Source organism: Apteryx rowi, unplaced genomic scaffold (assembly GCF_003343035.1).
Source record: "Apteryx rowi isolate R43461 unplaced genomic scaffold, aptRow1 scaffold_566, whole genome shotgun sequence".
NCBI lineage: Eukaryota > Metazoa > Chordata > Aves > Apterygiformes > Apterygidae > Apteryx > Apteryx rowi.
The window spans coordinates 355,878-371,765 of record NW_020450834.1 but is presented as its reverse complement, the minus strand read 5'-3'; the positions used below and the strand labels follow the sequence as shown (position 1 = coordinate 371,765).

The window sequence follows — 15,888 nt, the reverse complement described above, 5'->3', positions numbered from 1 at the left end:
CCTATGGGGAACCCTGGCAGACTGGTCCCTCTAGGGCCTGCTGTCACCTATGGGAGACCCTGGCGGACCAGCTCCTATAGGGCCTGCTGTCACCTACACGTGACCCTGGTGGACCAGCTCCTCTAGGGCCTGCTGTCACCTATGGGTGACCCTGGCGGACCAGCTCCTATAGGGCCTGCTGTCCCCTATGGGGAGCCCTGGCAGACTGGTCCCTCTAGGGCCTGCTGTCACCTATGGGGAACCCTGGCAGACCAGCTCCTATAGGGCCTGCTGTCACTTATGGGTGACCCTGGCGGACCAGCCCCTCTAGGGCCTGCTGTCACCTATGGGTGACCCTGGTGGCCTGACCCCTATAGGGCCTGCTGTCACCTCTGGGTGACCCTGGCAGACTGGTCCCTCTAGGGCCTGCTGTCACCTATGGGTGACCCTGATGGACTCCCTCCCATAGGGCCTGCTGTCACTTCTAGGAAACCCAGCCAACTCACCCCTATAGAGCTTGATGTCATCTCTAGGAAACCTTGCTAACGCACCCCTATGGGGCCTGCTGCCACCTATGGGAGACCCTGCCAGACCCACCCCTATAGGGCCAGCTCGTCCCTGTGGGAAACCCCCTTGGCCTGCCCTTTAGGGCCTGCTGTCACCTACAGGACCCGAGACCCCGCCACCCACCCCCCAGAGCCCCCCCTCTCCTCCCCCAGGCCCTGGGGGGTGCTGCGGTCCCACGGCCCCCCCAGCGCTGCAGGAGCATCACCCCAGAGACCTCCCGCCCTGGAGTTTGAGCCTAAACCATCTCTCACCTGCCCGCTTGGGTGCATGGCGGTGGGGAGGGGGTGCTGCCAGGCCCCCCGGGGGCCAACCGAAACTTCACCTCTCTGTGTCAGTCCGGCAAATGACCGTCGTGCCCGTTTTGCAGGACGTGGCAGGAGAACATCTCGCTGAAGGAGCTGCAGCGCAGGGGCGTCTGCTTGCTCAAACTCCAGGCCGCCAACCAAAGAACCGGCCTGTACGGACGGCTGCTCGTGACGTTTCAGCCCCGGACGCGCAGTTCGGACGCTGAGCTGCCCTCCAACAGTTTTGGGCCTGGTAAGCGACATTCCTGTTGGGGCAAAGTAGCTAAATTAAGAGATGACTGGTGTTTTCTCTCACATTTTTGCCATGCAACTTTTGTAAAGACTGAGCAGTTGATGCAAAAAGGGAGGAGAAAACTTTTAACGACTGGAGGATGAATCTAGAGAAAAATGGCCCTGGTCTCTTGTTATTAAACGTTTCATGGCACGCTTTGTACAAACCAAAGCGTTGATGCTTATGTCTTAACCTGGTCTCAGGGTAGGTAACGAGGTTCTGTTCCTTCTTTTAATTTCCAAATGGAAAGCGGTTTGTCCATTTCCTTCCCGAGTTGCCACGTTTCCTCCCTTCCCTGTACCGTTATTTTTTGCGAGGAAGAGGCAGCGAAGTTCGCACCTTATGTATGAGCTGACAGGCCTGGATATCTGTTGAAAATAGAGGCACTAAAGAAACGTGAACTCACCAGCACACTGCCTTCCGGATCTCAGGAGTCCAAAGATGGAGACAGATGGTCCCCAAGAGAAGCTGGCTGCCCCAGCTATTTTGCCCGTTTAGTTTACTTTGGTTTACTAGGTTAGCTGGCTTGCTAAACACGTGTGTTATGAGGGACCGGACAGCAAAGAGAAGGATGTGTTCCTTCCTTAAGGGCTTCACAAATTCTGACCTTGGCAGGAAACATGGAGCTGGAGTTGTGGTTGATGTAGGTGGACCCGCTCTCGCCACTGGGCTGTGCTGGTTGATGCTGGGTGAGGATGCTGGTTGCTCATCTCCTCGGAAGAGCTGCTTTTCAAAATGCTTGTCCCGCTTCACCTTTCCTCCTCTGACTTGTCTTTGCAGGTGACATTGTGGGTCTTTATGAATCAGCTGGCCAGGGTGATCCGCTCTCCACCGGCATCGTAACGCGCGTCACTTCCAAATCAGTGACTGTTGCCTTTGAGGAATCTCGAGATGGCATGCTGAGCTTGGACCGAGAGAGCTCCTACCGCCTGCTCAAGCTGGCCAACGATGTCACCTACAAGAGACTGAAAAAGTAAGAGCAGTGGTGATGCAGCTCACCTAGAGCTGTTCCACTTAGGGGTGCGATAGCCAACCGAAAATTGCTGGGCTGATTTGCGGAAAGCCGTTCAGAGACTGATCTCAATTTACTTCTCTCGTCTTGGTTTCTCTTGTTTCCTATCTTCTTCCCCTTAGTCCTACAGCAGCTCCAGCTTAGGGGAAGTATCCACCTCCTGGATGTGCCTTTCTCTCTACCGACCGCTGAGAGAACCCATATCCCTTTCTGAGCTGACTCAACTGGGTGTCTTGTGCTGCAGTGCCCCAACAGCATAAATTTATCTGCCTGCTTATTGATACAGTCCTGCCCCTCCCTTCTTCCCCACCACCCTCTCTCMCCCTCACCACCCATTTTAATCCTGTGTTGTACCAGTTCTGGTACTCACTGGATTCTGTGTGGTGCCTTTTCTATCCAGAGAGGAGAAGCGAGTAGCTTTTTGCTGAAGTAAGGTGCTGAAGAGGTTCAGCACAATCTGACTGTATCAAACCAGAGCAATAAGAGAAAGTGGAAATGCGTGGCCAGCCTAAGGGATGTGTGAGAAGCAGGGGGGATGCAGCAATTGGGTAGGATTAGTCTGTTTTGGAATAACATCCTCAGCTTCAGAAGAACCGAATCTGTGCCCACAGTCCTCTGTCATTGGGATACGGTGTCCTAGCCCTTAATGTACTTGGGAATCTCTGAAGGAATTCATATTGTGCATATAACCTTGCTATTTTCTTCTTTGGCAGGGCTTTAAATGCACTAAGTCAGTATCGTGGTGGTCCAGCCTCTGATCTGATCGACGTCCTCTTCTTTTCTTCTGATCCAAGCGCATTCAGTGAAACAAGTAAGGATGTTTTTTTCTGAGCATTGATAGCAGGCTGGTGGCAGGTGCTTTCTGGTCTCTTTCTAGAGAGATTTTCTGGACCCTCAGGGTCAGAGCTCAGATTTGTGAGCTCTCCTTCCATCAGTCCACTTGTGTGTCTGTCCATCTTGCTGATTATTACTACCCTGTGACATGCCAAACACTTGACATGTCTGCTCTGTAAGCCCTGGACCTTCATAGCCCAGCATACGCACTGAGGCTGCTGCTGCTGCTTTTGGTCTGCCTTAGCTCGCGAGGCTGTGAGCTATGCAGGTGGAGAGCTCTTTTGGATGTATCGGTGAGAGCAAAGACATTATTGCCCTCGTGCAGGTTCTGAGCAGAGATCCTGGAAACTTATCCTGGGGAAGGGGGAAAACTTCAATCTCCAGAACAATCAGCAAAGCCTGAAGTTCCCTACCCGCAGGAAAAGGGCTCCATGCTCCGTTATGAGGATACTCACCTCTTCCAAAGCCACATCTAAATGTGACAGAGGCAAAGAGCCTTAAGGGATGCTGCGATGCTACTACTCCTCTTCCAGACCTGCAAGTCCCCTCTCTGGGGCTGAGCAGCTGAGAAAGGTGCTTTTGGCCTCTCAGTTCATGACCTGATCTTTGAAACTGCCCACAAGAATGCAGATTCCTCTGGTTGATCTTTGTGCAGTTCTTCTCATCCACACCAAACAGGCTGCTCGCTTTGCTCTGGGGAAGACCCGAGTACTGTATGCAAGTAATAAGCAGTATTGTAGCTGGCAGCACTGAACACCTGCTTTTCATACTGGTTTGTGAGTGGTTAGACATGCCTACTGGTGTAAAAGCCCTGATCATCACTGGAAGTAGGGAGAGAAATATCTCAGCTGTTCAGGTGGCTAATGCTCCCCCTTTTCCTCTGTGTGCCAGGTAAAGCTGAAATCTGACATGAAGCATGCAGTATTTGTGATGGTGCAAGTTGTTTGCACACATTCCCAAGTCTGAAACCTAATTAAATTTATGGGGCATTTATTATTTGGCTTCCTGCCCCCTGCCATCCATAAACTTCAGGGATCAGAAACTGTCAGGGCTGCTTCTACGGTACTGAAAATCCATTAACTCAGCCTTCATGGGAATTAAGTGACTGTGCAACTGCCACAGTTTGAAACAGCATGAGAACTCGTGCACTTTTTTTACAGCTTTCTAATTATGTTCAGTCAAGTTGGAGTTGTGCAGGCTGTCTTAGTTTTATCACCAAATACTTAAAACCTCTCAGATTAGCTTTGCCAACAGCTATCCCCAAAAATGCATAGAAGTATTTTACTCTGATCTTCCTTGATGCAAGTCTTTGGAAAATGAAAGAAGAAATTACACAGCTTATTCCTTCAGAGGAACCATGGGGAAACCAAAGCCTCTGCCTGCTTAAAGCTTCTGATCAGCAGAATATCCAACCGCTTGGCAATTGCTAATGAATGCAGCATCTCTGGAAAGAAGGGAAATATTATCTGGGCAGAGGGTGGATTAAGTTGCTTAACGGGATCAGGCAGGTAGTCTAAGCCAGAAGGAGAAGGCAGGTCTCTCCTGAGGTGCAGTCAAAAGCCTTTGCGTGCTCACCTGGAGGGTCACGCTGTTGATCCTTGGTCCCCTTGCTTGCTTTCCTCCCTGTCCCAGCATCCTGTGCTTGCTGTTGCAGCTTTACTGTTATCTTGGTTACTGCATTTGGTTGTCCCCAGTGGTTCGATGCATATAACTATTCCCCTTTTTCATGTACAGTATCCCATTCCCTTTCAGAATACCTTCAGGCTAGATTTTTGATATAATATACCAAGGATGAAGAATTAATGTTAGTGTGAGTCATACCTCCGTAGTTCTAAGCACTGAGCTTAAGCTGAGTCAAACCTCTTAGCCTTTTGGCTACCAGGGACTTCGGTGTACTCAGGTTTTTAATATTAGATAAAAGAATTAAAGTTTAATGAACCGTCTTTCTTAGCAGCTTCAGCTCTGCCTTTTCCCCATAGTGGCAGAACTGCCTCTCTAATGAAGAAAAATTCCTTTTCACAGAATTTCCCAGACGTGCCAAACTAAGCGGAGATGAATTTTACCTCTCCCCAGCGCTGAGGATATTGATTGATAGAAACATTCAGCCACATTAGAGAGAGGAATTGCAATATGATAGGACAGCATATCATCTGAAAACAGCAAAATGCGCTGGCAGGGTGAAAAGCCCTTCCATTTACCTTCTCACTATATAGCTTGTTTCTCGCCAACCAAGAGGAGGTTATGCTAGCCAGGAATTAAATAATAATGAGTTTAACTTTACACAGGTCCTGCAAGGTGCCTTGAGCAAGCTGCCTGCTTCCACCGAGTTGGAGGCGAGGGCACTCAGCAGCTTGGCTGGATCAGTCTCAGAATTAATAAGTTCCTGTGCATTTTCATAGGACTAGATGTCTATACAAAGGAGACCTCTATTAATGCCACTCCAGGCTGCAGTGTAAGCTCCACTTCAACTGAGTGCCTAGAAAACCAGGAGCAGGAGTGACCCCCTATAAACACCCATACAAAGAAAAAGCTTGCACTGATGCTCATGCAGGAGGAGAGATCAAGAGAAAGGCTCAGAATAGATGAGATCTGTGTCTGGATGGGGAGCCTTTGTCACTGCTTCTTGGGTAAATCATTGGGAAGAGCCAAATTACAAGGAGATTGAGGAGCAAGAGGGCCAGCAGGGATCGTAAGCACCCAACTCCATGCCTAGATATTCAAGGGTGTTGTTCAGGTGACAGAGGGCAAAACAGGCCCCAGCAAGTGGTATGGGGAGCAGCAGAATCAGTGAAGCCTAATTTTGCAAGTTTGGGAATCTCAGGGCTCTCGCGTGGGCTCTCAGAGGTCAGAAAATGGCTTGAAATTGGTTCAAGCGTTACTGGGGCAGGAGGGTAGACACTGGCAGGGTGACAGACACACAGCAAGTCTACAAGCTTCACGTCCTTAAGAAAGCAGGCTGTAAGTACCCTGGCTGTGGCACTCGGTGCGGGTTTGAAATGCAGAGCACTTACCAGTAACATTGAGCGATGGAGTTCCTCGTTCCAGCAGCAAAGCTAGCGGAGTCCAAACGCCGTCCTCCACTTTGTTGGCGCTTTCTGCACTCGGCTGTTTCCTGACACACAGCCTTTTAGCCAGGAGGGAAAAACATCTCCATCTTCTTCAAAAGGTTATTTACATGAGGTCTCTTCAGGGCATGCCCAGAGAGGGTTTCACTAGCCTGGTGGACTTTTGTGGCCTGCTATCTGCTAAGTAGCTTATAATTGTGTTTGGGTTTTGCTGCTGGGCTGCGTTTTGATTTTCTCACCACTGGACTGCAGCTGCCTGGGGCATCTTGCAAAAGCACGCTGCCAAATGCTACGTCTGGAGGATCCATATTAAAGTCTGTGGTGTCCCGGGAGGGTGCCTAAACCCAGTTCTCAGCTTATTAGACGGATAAGGAGTCTGATAAAGCCAACTGAAACATGGCCTTAAGTAGTTATTGGCTGCTGGCACCTGACCAGTGTCTAATATTGGCTTGCTAAAGAAACCACCACTATGCACAGAAGGATAATGGCAACAACAGCAATTTAGTGCCCTTTTACTCAACTCCAACTGACTTCCATCATCTGCTGCTGCTGCAAATCTGCACACAGCTGCTCTCCACAGTCTCTGGAAAATCCTGCTCCTTCCCAGGTGTAATGGGTACAGGCATGGCTTGTACTGGGACAATGTCCTGGAGCATGATTGGTTTGGGAGAGGGCTTTTATGAGGTGGTTGCAAGTAACTAGTAAGCAAAATCCCAGGCTTTTGACCTTGAGAAGCCTGAAATTAGTTGGCAGCAGCTTTCTCATCCCATGAACTTTTACAGGCAACAGGAAATCTCAGCATGTGGGCTCTCCCACCATCGCTGCTGTGAGATGCTCAGGTTGCTCTTCCAGGTCTAGCCAGGAATATGTTTGGGCTCAGGGCTGAGCAGGGCCAGGCCTGATAAATGTTTGGTGTGGGGGGCTGGACTGTGACTGTCCACAGTCACTGACTCACTGTCCCAGCCAGGGACTTCAGGATCAATTCAGAAGGCTTGTGGCTCCCCATCTGATGGGGAGTGGTGGAGGTCATCTCTCCTGCACAGAGGGCAAGGCTGAAACCCTCCTGGAGATCATGAAGAGTGCCAGGGCACTCTCACAGCCCCACACCCATTGCATGGCCGGAAGGATCGTATTTCCACAAGCTGTGCCCTGYATACGATGCTGTTCACCTCTCCTCCCGAGCTGCTCTAATTGCTTATAGATTGAGGCATTACCTATAGCATGGCATGTTGGAGCCCAAGTCCTTGCAACACACTTAAAAATACGACCCAGAGTAAATATCCTTGGCATAACATAAGAACACTAGACAGGCTGCAAGAGGAATAACCCACAGAGTAGTCTAAAGTCTAAACATGATGGTGTAACCAGCAGGTGGATGGGATCTGCCCTTGCAATCTGCAGATGGGAATGGGACTGGTCCCCACCACAAAGCATTTCCAACCCTTACCTTGCTGCCTCCAGAGAAGTATGGCACAGGAGAATGGGCTTTCCAAAAGGTGAGCTCTAAACTGGACAGGGTTTCTGGTCTTGTCACACTTGGTGGGAAGCAAAATCTGGAAGCCTGTCCATAAGAAACACTCTCCTTTGCTCTCTTCCTTTTTAACCTGTGCCCACAGCCCAGAAGCATTTAGGGTTTTCACAGTGGAAATCCCTGCAAGAAATCCTTCCCTGACTATAGCTGTTGTCTTGCAGCACGCGTGCAGGGATCCCYGCGCCCGTACGTCGGGAGGCTTTGCTAGCCAGCAGAGGCCAGCATTGCTCTGCTTGCTGCGCGCAACAGGGCTAGCCGGGATGGATGCACGTATTTGCTTTTTTTGCGGAGAATTCTCTATTGCAGGCCTAACCCTGCACAGATGTGCTGAAGGAGAGAGCTGGTACCTACTAGTCCTGCAGCAAGCCAAGAAAAAGCAAGAGGGTATTAATCTGTGTCCAGACACTGGCTGACTCACATGGTCACATGAAATGCAAAAGGCATTGCTTAAATCTAATTCTGCTTAATTGCTCTAAAAAGATCATTAAAAAAAAAGAATAAAGAAAGCCCAGTGAAAAGGCAGGGGTGTCCCCAGGAAAAGCCAACCCAGCAGAGAGAGCCCTGGGGAAGCACCAGCAAATCCCTGTTTACGGCAAAACTTCCCCTGCTGCTTGTCCCCTGCACTGGGCTTGTGCTAAATCACCTGCAAAATCCCAAACACTCCTTTGTCCRTCTGCTGTATGGTACCTCCTGTCATCAAGGGGGCCATGAAGAGGCCCTTGAGATTTGTGGAGAAAACTAGGCAGTCGGGACAGCTCAACTGCCAAATACTTCATAGGGAGAACAGGGACAATTCCTCTTTGCAGGCTCAGTTACGTGCCTGGAGTCTGTCTAGCAGTGTTTGGCTGTAGTTAGGTTATATTGCCGAAGAGCTGATTATGGAGGTCTGGTTTGCTCTTTGTGTCCATACACAAATGGTGAGGAACATATCTTGGAAGGTATATTGAGATGTGGGAGACCCTCAGCTCTGAAGAACTTGACCTTATCCTCCCAAGAGGGAACCATTCTCTCACAGGTGCATTCCCACCTGTGTTTGGTGCAAAGGCTCCTTTCATGGACTTGAACATTGCCCTCAGACATGCTCCTGCCACCCAAATTGCTGGTACCATGCAGAAAAGGACCTTGCTTCCCCCAGCAGGGACCTGGGCAGAGCTGGAGATGGCCATGCAGAGCTCATGCTACACTGCTAGAGCCAGGCTGATGGATGTCTTCTGGCAAGATCCGTGCAAATCTGAAGCAGGCTGCTCCTAAAGAGCAGTTGGCCAGCCCTGCTAGAGCAGCTAAACCACATCCCTTCAGCTGGCACTGCTCAGAGCCCAGCTGCTGCATGGAGACAAGGAGTTTGGAGGAGCCACAGCATCCCTGGAGAGGCTCTGCCCTCCTCCTCACCCTCACTACCRTGCCAAGCCTAGAAGAGAGTCACATTTCCCAGCCTGCCCACGCTGCGACTGCTGCCAGTGTGTGATTAGAAGGGAARAGGGTATGCATGCGTGCGGAGAAGCTGGTTTCTGAGCTCATTCGTTGAGCAAGGAAATATCAATGACTCCTACGCCCCAGCTGCTCCTCGTTGTGGGAAATGCCTTTCAGTTTTTAAGCTTTTCTTTTTCCCTGGCCCATAGGTGCTTGCTCTTCTCAGTCACTGACACACCATCTAACCTCAAATTATACATAAATAAAGCAAGAAGCAGGCTAACAGGAAAAGATACCCTTTTCTTCCCATTTCTTCCTTCCCCACCAAACATCCTTTTAACTCTTATCTTATTTTTTCCCCCTGGACATCTCATTTGGTTGCATTGCTTCAAAAGTCAGTGCACCAGAGGTTACATGGGAGTTGCACATCAATTAGCCTATCTAAAACCTGAGGAAGCTTCTCTGCTTGGGATCAAGCCCTTAATGCAAAGGTAGGCATACGTCAAATGATGCCCAGAGATTTTTCTTATATAAGCTTTCGTGGGAACATTATTTTCAGTAAAACTCAGTTTAATGAGTCATCATCTCTGCTGTAATTAACTTGCCATAATGAACAAGGAGATTAGCAGCAGCATTATGTGGGATGAGAATAAATATGGGTTCAAATTAGATAAATCAGCAAGTTAAAAAAAATGGTTTGTGAGAATCCTATCTTTTGCAATGAGACCTACCATCTTGTAATGAAATTTGCATACTCTTTTCCCTTTTTCCTTTCTGATCGTTAAAACCCAAACTAATTTTAGTTTTCATCATTTACACTGGTTGTTTGTGTCTCTCTCCCCCCCCCCTTCCTTTTCAGTTACTGCTGAGTGATACAAGACTGCTCTTTTCAGCTCACAGACACTGTAATTTTTCTGCTGCTTTTTCCCTAGCACTGTGTTAGGTTTGTTACCCAGAAGAAGAATGATTCATTTGAAAGATCAACTGTTTTTCCCTCTATTTTCATTGACTGTTTACTATTAAGTATTCTGACTTGACTTTAAAATAACCCCACAGGATCTCCCCTCTCCAGGAAATCCTAAATGTTTGGTATTAGGATGAGTAAATGCCTCCTTAAATGCTGCAGAGTGTCAAAACAGACTAGCTGTGATCAAAACTGAACGCTTGCTCCTTCTGAAGCATAGGCAGGGTAGGAAAGATAGGGGAAAGGAGGGATGTAGGATGGGTAACCTGCATGGGTCATTTGTTCTGAAAGCAGAGCGAGCCTTACTTTCGCCAGTCTGTGCTCTTTTTGTCACCTAGGTAGTACGCGGTGTGCCTTGCTCCCCGAAAGTGTTATTCTCAAATTGCTTTGGGCCAGCTACTGAGAACATCTCATTCATATTTCTAGATTTGTGCTTCTCAGCAAGCACCCAAGTTAGGGTGGAGGCTTAAACCAATCTCCTGCTGTTTCCCCAGAGCCTTTGAAGCTCTACAATGACTCGCTAGATGCATCGCAGAAGGAGGCCATCTCCTTCTCCCTGGCACAGAGAGAGCTCGCCATCATCCATGGACCACCCGGCACAGGGAAGACCACAACGATAGTAGAGATCATCTTGCAAGCTGTACAGCAAGGCCTGAAAGTGAGTATCAGTGGCAGGACTGAAGCGACGGCAGCCCCATTGGTTTATTTTGCAAACTCATTGGGCTTTGCTGTAGCGGATCCAGTACCAGCTATGTTGCACTGCAGCTTCTGGCCTGGCTTGCAAGAGCTGGGGAGTTTTCCCTGCCAGCTGAAATCAGGTGCAAATAAAAGCTTTGAAATTCAGCTCCACTCACTACTGAAGACCCTGCACTAATGCTGCAAAGCAAAGCGAGCATTGCCTTTGGTGTCTGGAGGCTGTGGAGATGTCTGTGGCTCACTCCTAGTAATCGTATATGCCGATCTCCTCCTCTCTGCCCTGCCAAGCATGCTGCTACTTGGACACTGGCGCTCCCGTGCTTCCCTGAACTTGGCAGTAACAAGCCCTTGGTTTCTCCCCTCCCAGGTCCTGTGTTGTGCCCCTTCCAACGTCGCGGTGGATAATCTGGTGGAAAGGCTGGCCGGCTACAAAGCCCGCATCCTGCGCCTCGGGCACCCGGCTCGCCTCCTGGAGCCCATCCAACAGTACGCCTTGGACGCAGTCCTGGCCCRTGGCGACAGCGCTCAGATAGTGGCGGATATCAGGAAGGAGATCGACCAGGCCTTTGTACGTGTCCCTGTACCGTCCCTGGCAGGGGTTACCTGCATGCCAACCCTCCAGATTAGTGGTACTCAATCTGCTAGCCAGGCAGGCTGCCTTGTCTATAAATGAGAATTAGTTCTGGCATTTCTTAGGTGCCCTAAAAAGGTACCAGCTATCACCAGGTGGTCTGGATTGCCCCAAAAGGAAAGGTATTTCAGAGGCTGCACCTCTGCTGGGAGAGGTGCCTGAGCTTCCTCATCCCCTGCTGGCAGCGCTCACCTCCATCTGCTGTAGAGGGAGCAGAGGGCAAAAAAATAAATGCTCCTAGTCACATTCCACATTGAAATGGCAAAACCCCATCATTACTGCTTCTTTGTGGGGAGATGCTGCAGTGCCCTGCTCTCCACATTGTCCGTCTGGCATTGTTCACGCCATCCTCTTCACCGGAGGAGAGGAGAAGCGGTCACATCATTGATTCACTTCCTAATTAGGTGTCTGGCTGTCCTGACACTCCCTCCCACTCTCAGCCACCTCAAGTAGAAAGCAGAGTACACTATAAAAACCACATCCTTAATTTCTTCTTTCACCACCTAATTGCCTTAAACTTAATTTAAGAAGTAGCTCTTTTACTTGAGATAATAGCTTTGATGCCAATTGGATTTTTTCCCCCCGCTTCCCCTTCTGGAGGCAGCATTGTTCAGAAGCAGCTCTGCAGATGTATCCAGCTTGAGAGATCCTGCATCTCACCAGAGGTGCAGGAGAGCATCTTCATACACCTGCACACATGCTGCGTCATATTTGCCCAAGTATATATCTGCCCTTCAGAAAGGCAGTGCACTTTTACTTTTTAGATGATGCCGACTGAACATGGCTTCCGACTCCATAAACACTCATCTGCAGCCACTGCTATGGCAGCAGCTTACTTAAGTTTCCGCAGAGGTGGCTATACATCATGTGCTGTTTCTGCTGCTGTCATCAAGCATATTTGCAGTTTGAGCAGTTGGGGAAGTCGCTTGACAGACAAGTTCGTGCAGATTTCTGCACATCGATATAAGAGAAGGAGAAGGCATCTGAGGGCTGGTAGGGTTGTACTCACAGCTGAGAGGCAGATTTATGAAGGACATGTACCTCTCTGCTGGGCTGGAAAYCTGATTATATTCACAGCTGAAAGCTGAGTTTCTGTTATTTCTTAATTCATTTTGCAGCTCTCACTAGCTATTGATTTTTTTTCCCCCCTTCTCCTTGGGAGACACTTTGAAAGGTGGGAGGAGATTTTTTCCCTGCTGCTGCTGTGCCCATTCTCCATAATAGAAAGGAAACGAAGGAGAAAGCAGAGCCTTCAGTACTAAGGCTTCCACCTGCTTCCTCCTGAGCAGGATGGAGCACATGGTGATGGGAAACTGGGACTGGCCACCAAGGTTTGTTCCACTCAAATACCAAATGAAAAGGCCCACAAGCTATCATAACTCCTGCAATTCAGCTTGCACAGTGATGCTTTGAGCTGCCCCTGGATCAGGTCTTCCACAGAAGGTGCTCCTGACTCACTACCACCTCTTCTTCTCTCTGGACTTTGGAGAGCTCAGCTCTGAGRTCCTGACCCATCTCTTACCCCTGTGGGGCTGCAGGAGCTTTCTCTGGTTTTGGCCTCCCAGGTTGTCCCATCAGGAAGGGGAAAGGGAAGGGGCAGCCAGGCCCAGCAGCTTTGCAGGGCCTCTCCATGATGCTGAGGGAGCTCTCTGGCTGTTGTCTGCTGTTCCAGGCTCAGCCTGGGGAGGCAAAGTACAACTAGGAAAGCAGAGGAGATGCTGTGGGGACAGGCAGTGCCAGACTTGTGTCCTCTCCTGCCTCAGTTTCTCCTCTCCAGTGCATCCCCTACCTGCCCCTTTACTCAAACCATTCCTTTCTTCTCTCCTTTCCTCCACCACCAGCCCCAACCCCAGGAGAAGTAGCAACATGTATGAAAGCCTGTGCTCTCATTGCATGGTTTTTCAACCCTTTTTGTCTCCTTCCCTCACTTATTTAGGCTGTGAGCTTTCCATGACATCAGCTCATAGATACTGTTCACACTGTGCTAGTCCACCCATTTGAGGGATGACCTTGGATGGGGACATTCACCTGCTCATATTTTACAGGCAAGAACATAAGAGCAGCAAGCCAGGGTGACAGCAGGGCAATACCCTYACTGCCAAGGGCGCAGTCCCACAGTACCTGTGCAAGGGCAGAGCAGGTCCAGTGACAGTAACCAGGGTCAGCCAGCAGTCCAGATCACCAGGCAAGTCCAGAGCAATAAGGCAGGGCTGCCATAAAGCCAGGAAGGCARATCAACCAGGTCAGACTCAGCACACAACCCCTATAGCTCAGGTGAGGAGCAAGATCTGACCTTAAATGCTGCTCCTGGACCTATAGGCAAAGGGTGCCTGGGTGGGGGCCCAAACGAGGCAGGGCAGGGCAATTAGAGCCTGCTGGCACCTTGTGCTGACAAGCAGCAGCTGGGATTTGAGCTCACTGGGCTGAGCACCTTCCTTGGGGCCCATCCTGCCATGCCATTTTTACCTCCAGCCTGGGATCCCTTTTACTGGGTTCCTCAGCTGCTTTCAGAGCTGAGATTCAGCCGGATGTTTGGGTCTTAATGCTACCAGCAAACGTCAGAGAACAGTTGCTGTTGTTAATCGTCTAACTGGATCTTTTTGCAGAACAAATATTAAACTTGGCCCAACTGACACCAATCTTGATTTCTGGTCTTCCTGCATTTTTAGSGGAGAAGTTGTTGACGTTAGGCTGCTCTGTGCCTTTAGGTCAGCTAGCAGTATTGTGCCTGTAATGAAAATCAGGGTTGATGTCCACTCTTCCCCTTTAGATCAAGCTTTTCATACTGTCAAGGTTTAGCCACAGGCACATTTAGTCTCTATTCAAAAGGAAAAGATGCATGTGGGATCACATTACCTGCCTCTCTGTCTGCGATCCCTCCCTTGTAACCTCTGAACCCATCTGCCAATTTTGACTACACTTAACAGACATGTAGATGCCTCAGAGTCATTAAATTCCTACAAACTTAATCAAAACAGGTGGCTAGGTAGAGGAGAGAGGCACAAATCAGTGTTTTTCCAAGGGGAAAGGCTGCAGCCCGAGCTGATCCCTGTTATTAGACACCAGAGAGTCCATCCATGCAGAAGCTCATTATAGGAACCATCACACTTCATCAGTCCAGCTGCTCCTGGAAGCCCTTGTCCACAGCCTTTTCAGGTTTCTCACGTCATCAGCTTTACCTCCAAGGAAATAATCTGGTTCCAGCGCTCCAGCGCTTTTGCCATTTGAGAGCGCTCAGCGTTTTCTCGAGGTGACTTGGCCGGCACCTCGTAGCTGCCAGCCTGTAGCTGGCGAAGTGCTAGCAACTGGCAGTGATGGTTTGATGTTACAGATACACTTCAAGYGTGGACTGAGTTTGAGAAATAGCTGCCTGGCTCCTGAGTGGCGATGTTACTCCTGCGAGAGCTCCCGATGGGCCAACGTGTGGTGGTACTCTCGTTTTGCTGCTCCACACTCGGAGCCTGTGAGCGTATCGGCATCATCCATCTTTTGCAYAGACAGAAATATTCTTTATGCTCCAAGCAACACCGGTGGTGGAAGGGGCTTTCTGGTCAGGGGAGGGAAGAAAACCCAAGATTTTCTGAGGCTGATTAGGATAAGCCAATGGATAATGCTGGACATAGAGAAACCGTGCTGGATCTGGCAGCTTTGGTTATCTAAGAAGCTGCTGAACGTATTCCTAGGCCTAGAAACTGTCTGTTCTATCTTGATTCTTCTGTTTTACAGGCAAAAAMCAAAAAGGCTCAAGACAAGGGAGAAAGAAGCCATTTTCTAAGTGAGATAAAGGCACTGAGAAAGGAGCTGAAGGAACGAGAAGAAACTGCCATGACCGCAGCCCTCACCCATGCCAGCGTTGTCCTTGCTACGAATACAGGTGAGGGATCCTCTTTTTCATGCGGTGTGATATATGTTAGAGCAGCAGAGGCTCTTTTACCTCTTACATGCATCTCACTGCATCTCAGGGCTTTACATCGCTYGCCAGGATGCATGTGTTTGGTTGGTTTTATAAGTCACCCAAGTGGAATAAACCACATGGGATTTAGGGAGCTGGTCCGGGTATTGGTCAGGCGGCGCATGTAGGCATGTCTGCATCTACAGGGAGGAAAGTAATGCCAGTGCAATCAAAGGGAAAACACAAACGTTTAACGTTTAATACGTGCTAAAGTGCTTTTCTAGATCAGATGCACAATACACCAGAGCCCGGTTATAATCTTCAGATTTGGTTGCTCAGGGATTATTTGCTGAAGGAAAATGTGAATAATTTTAGGTTATGGAAAAAGAGCATCATGGGGCATTCACAAGTCACTAACATGAAAGCTAAATGAAAGAGAAATCCTTCCGCTGTGTTATTTGCTGGGAATTAGTCTCTTGCTTCTGTAACTTTGCCTGAAAAACAGGGAGGGGATTGATTTTCTTTTTTTTATAACACTCATATTTTGCGTTGGTCAGACAAAATTCTCTCCTGGGGCTCTGGGGCTTGCCAGCCAGTTTGGAAGTCTGTGCAATTCTGCTTCAGCAAAAGGTAGCGAGCAAACAGAWAAATAAAGGGTTTGGATTTTGTGTTTTCCGCAGTTATAGCAATCTTGGTATTTGTCTGAAGCTACCTCGTTCGATGGGACTTAT

At 49.2% G+C, this 15,888-nt stretch overlaps 1 protein-coding gene across 9 annotated transcripts in view; it reads left to right on the top strand.

The window, feature by feature from the left end:
* Positions 1 to 15,888, top strand: part of IGHMBP2 (immunoglobulin mu DNA binding protein 2) — a 40,721-nt gene that overhangs the window by 943 nt on the left and 23,890 nt on the right. For all 9 annotated transcript variants that reach the window (XM_026082028.1, XM_026082029.1, XM_026082031.1 and 6 more), the window contains exons 2-7: positions 914 to 1,083; positions 1,903 to 2,095; positions 2,848 to 2,945; positions 10,433 to 10,596; positions 11,002 to 11,202; positions 14,992 to 15,139. In XM_026082028.1, coding sequence (XP_025937813.1) covers positions 914 to 1,083; positions 1,903 to 2,095; positions 2,848 to 2,945; positions 10,433 to 10,596; positions 11,002 to 11,202; positions 14,992 to 15,139 — 974 coding nt within the window. The remainder of the gene's footprint in view (positions 1 to 913; positions 1,084 to 1,902; positions 2,096 to 2,847; positions 2,946 to 10,432; positions 10,597 to 11,001; positions 11,203 to 14,991; positions 15,140 to 15,888) is intronic.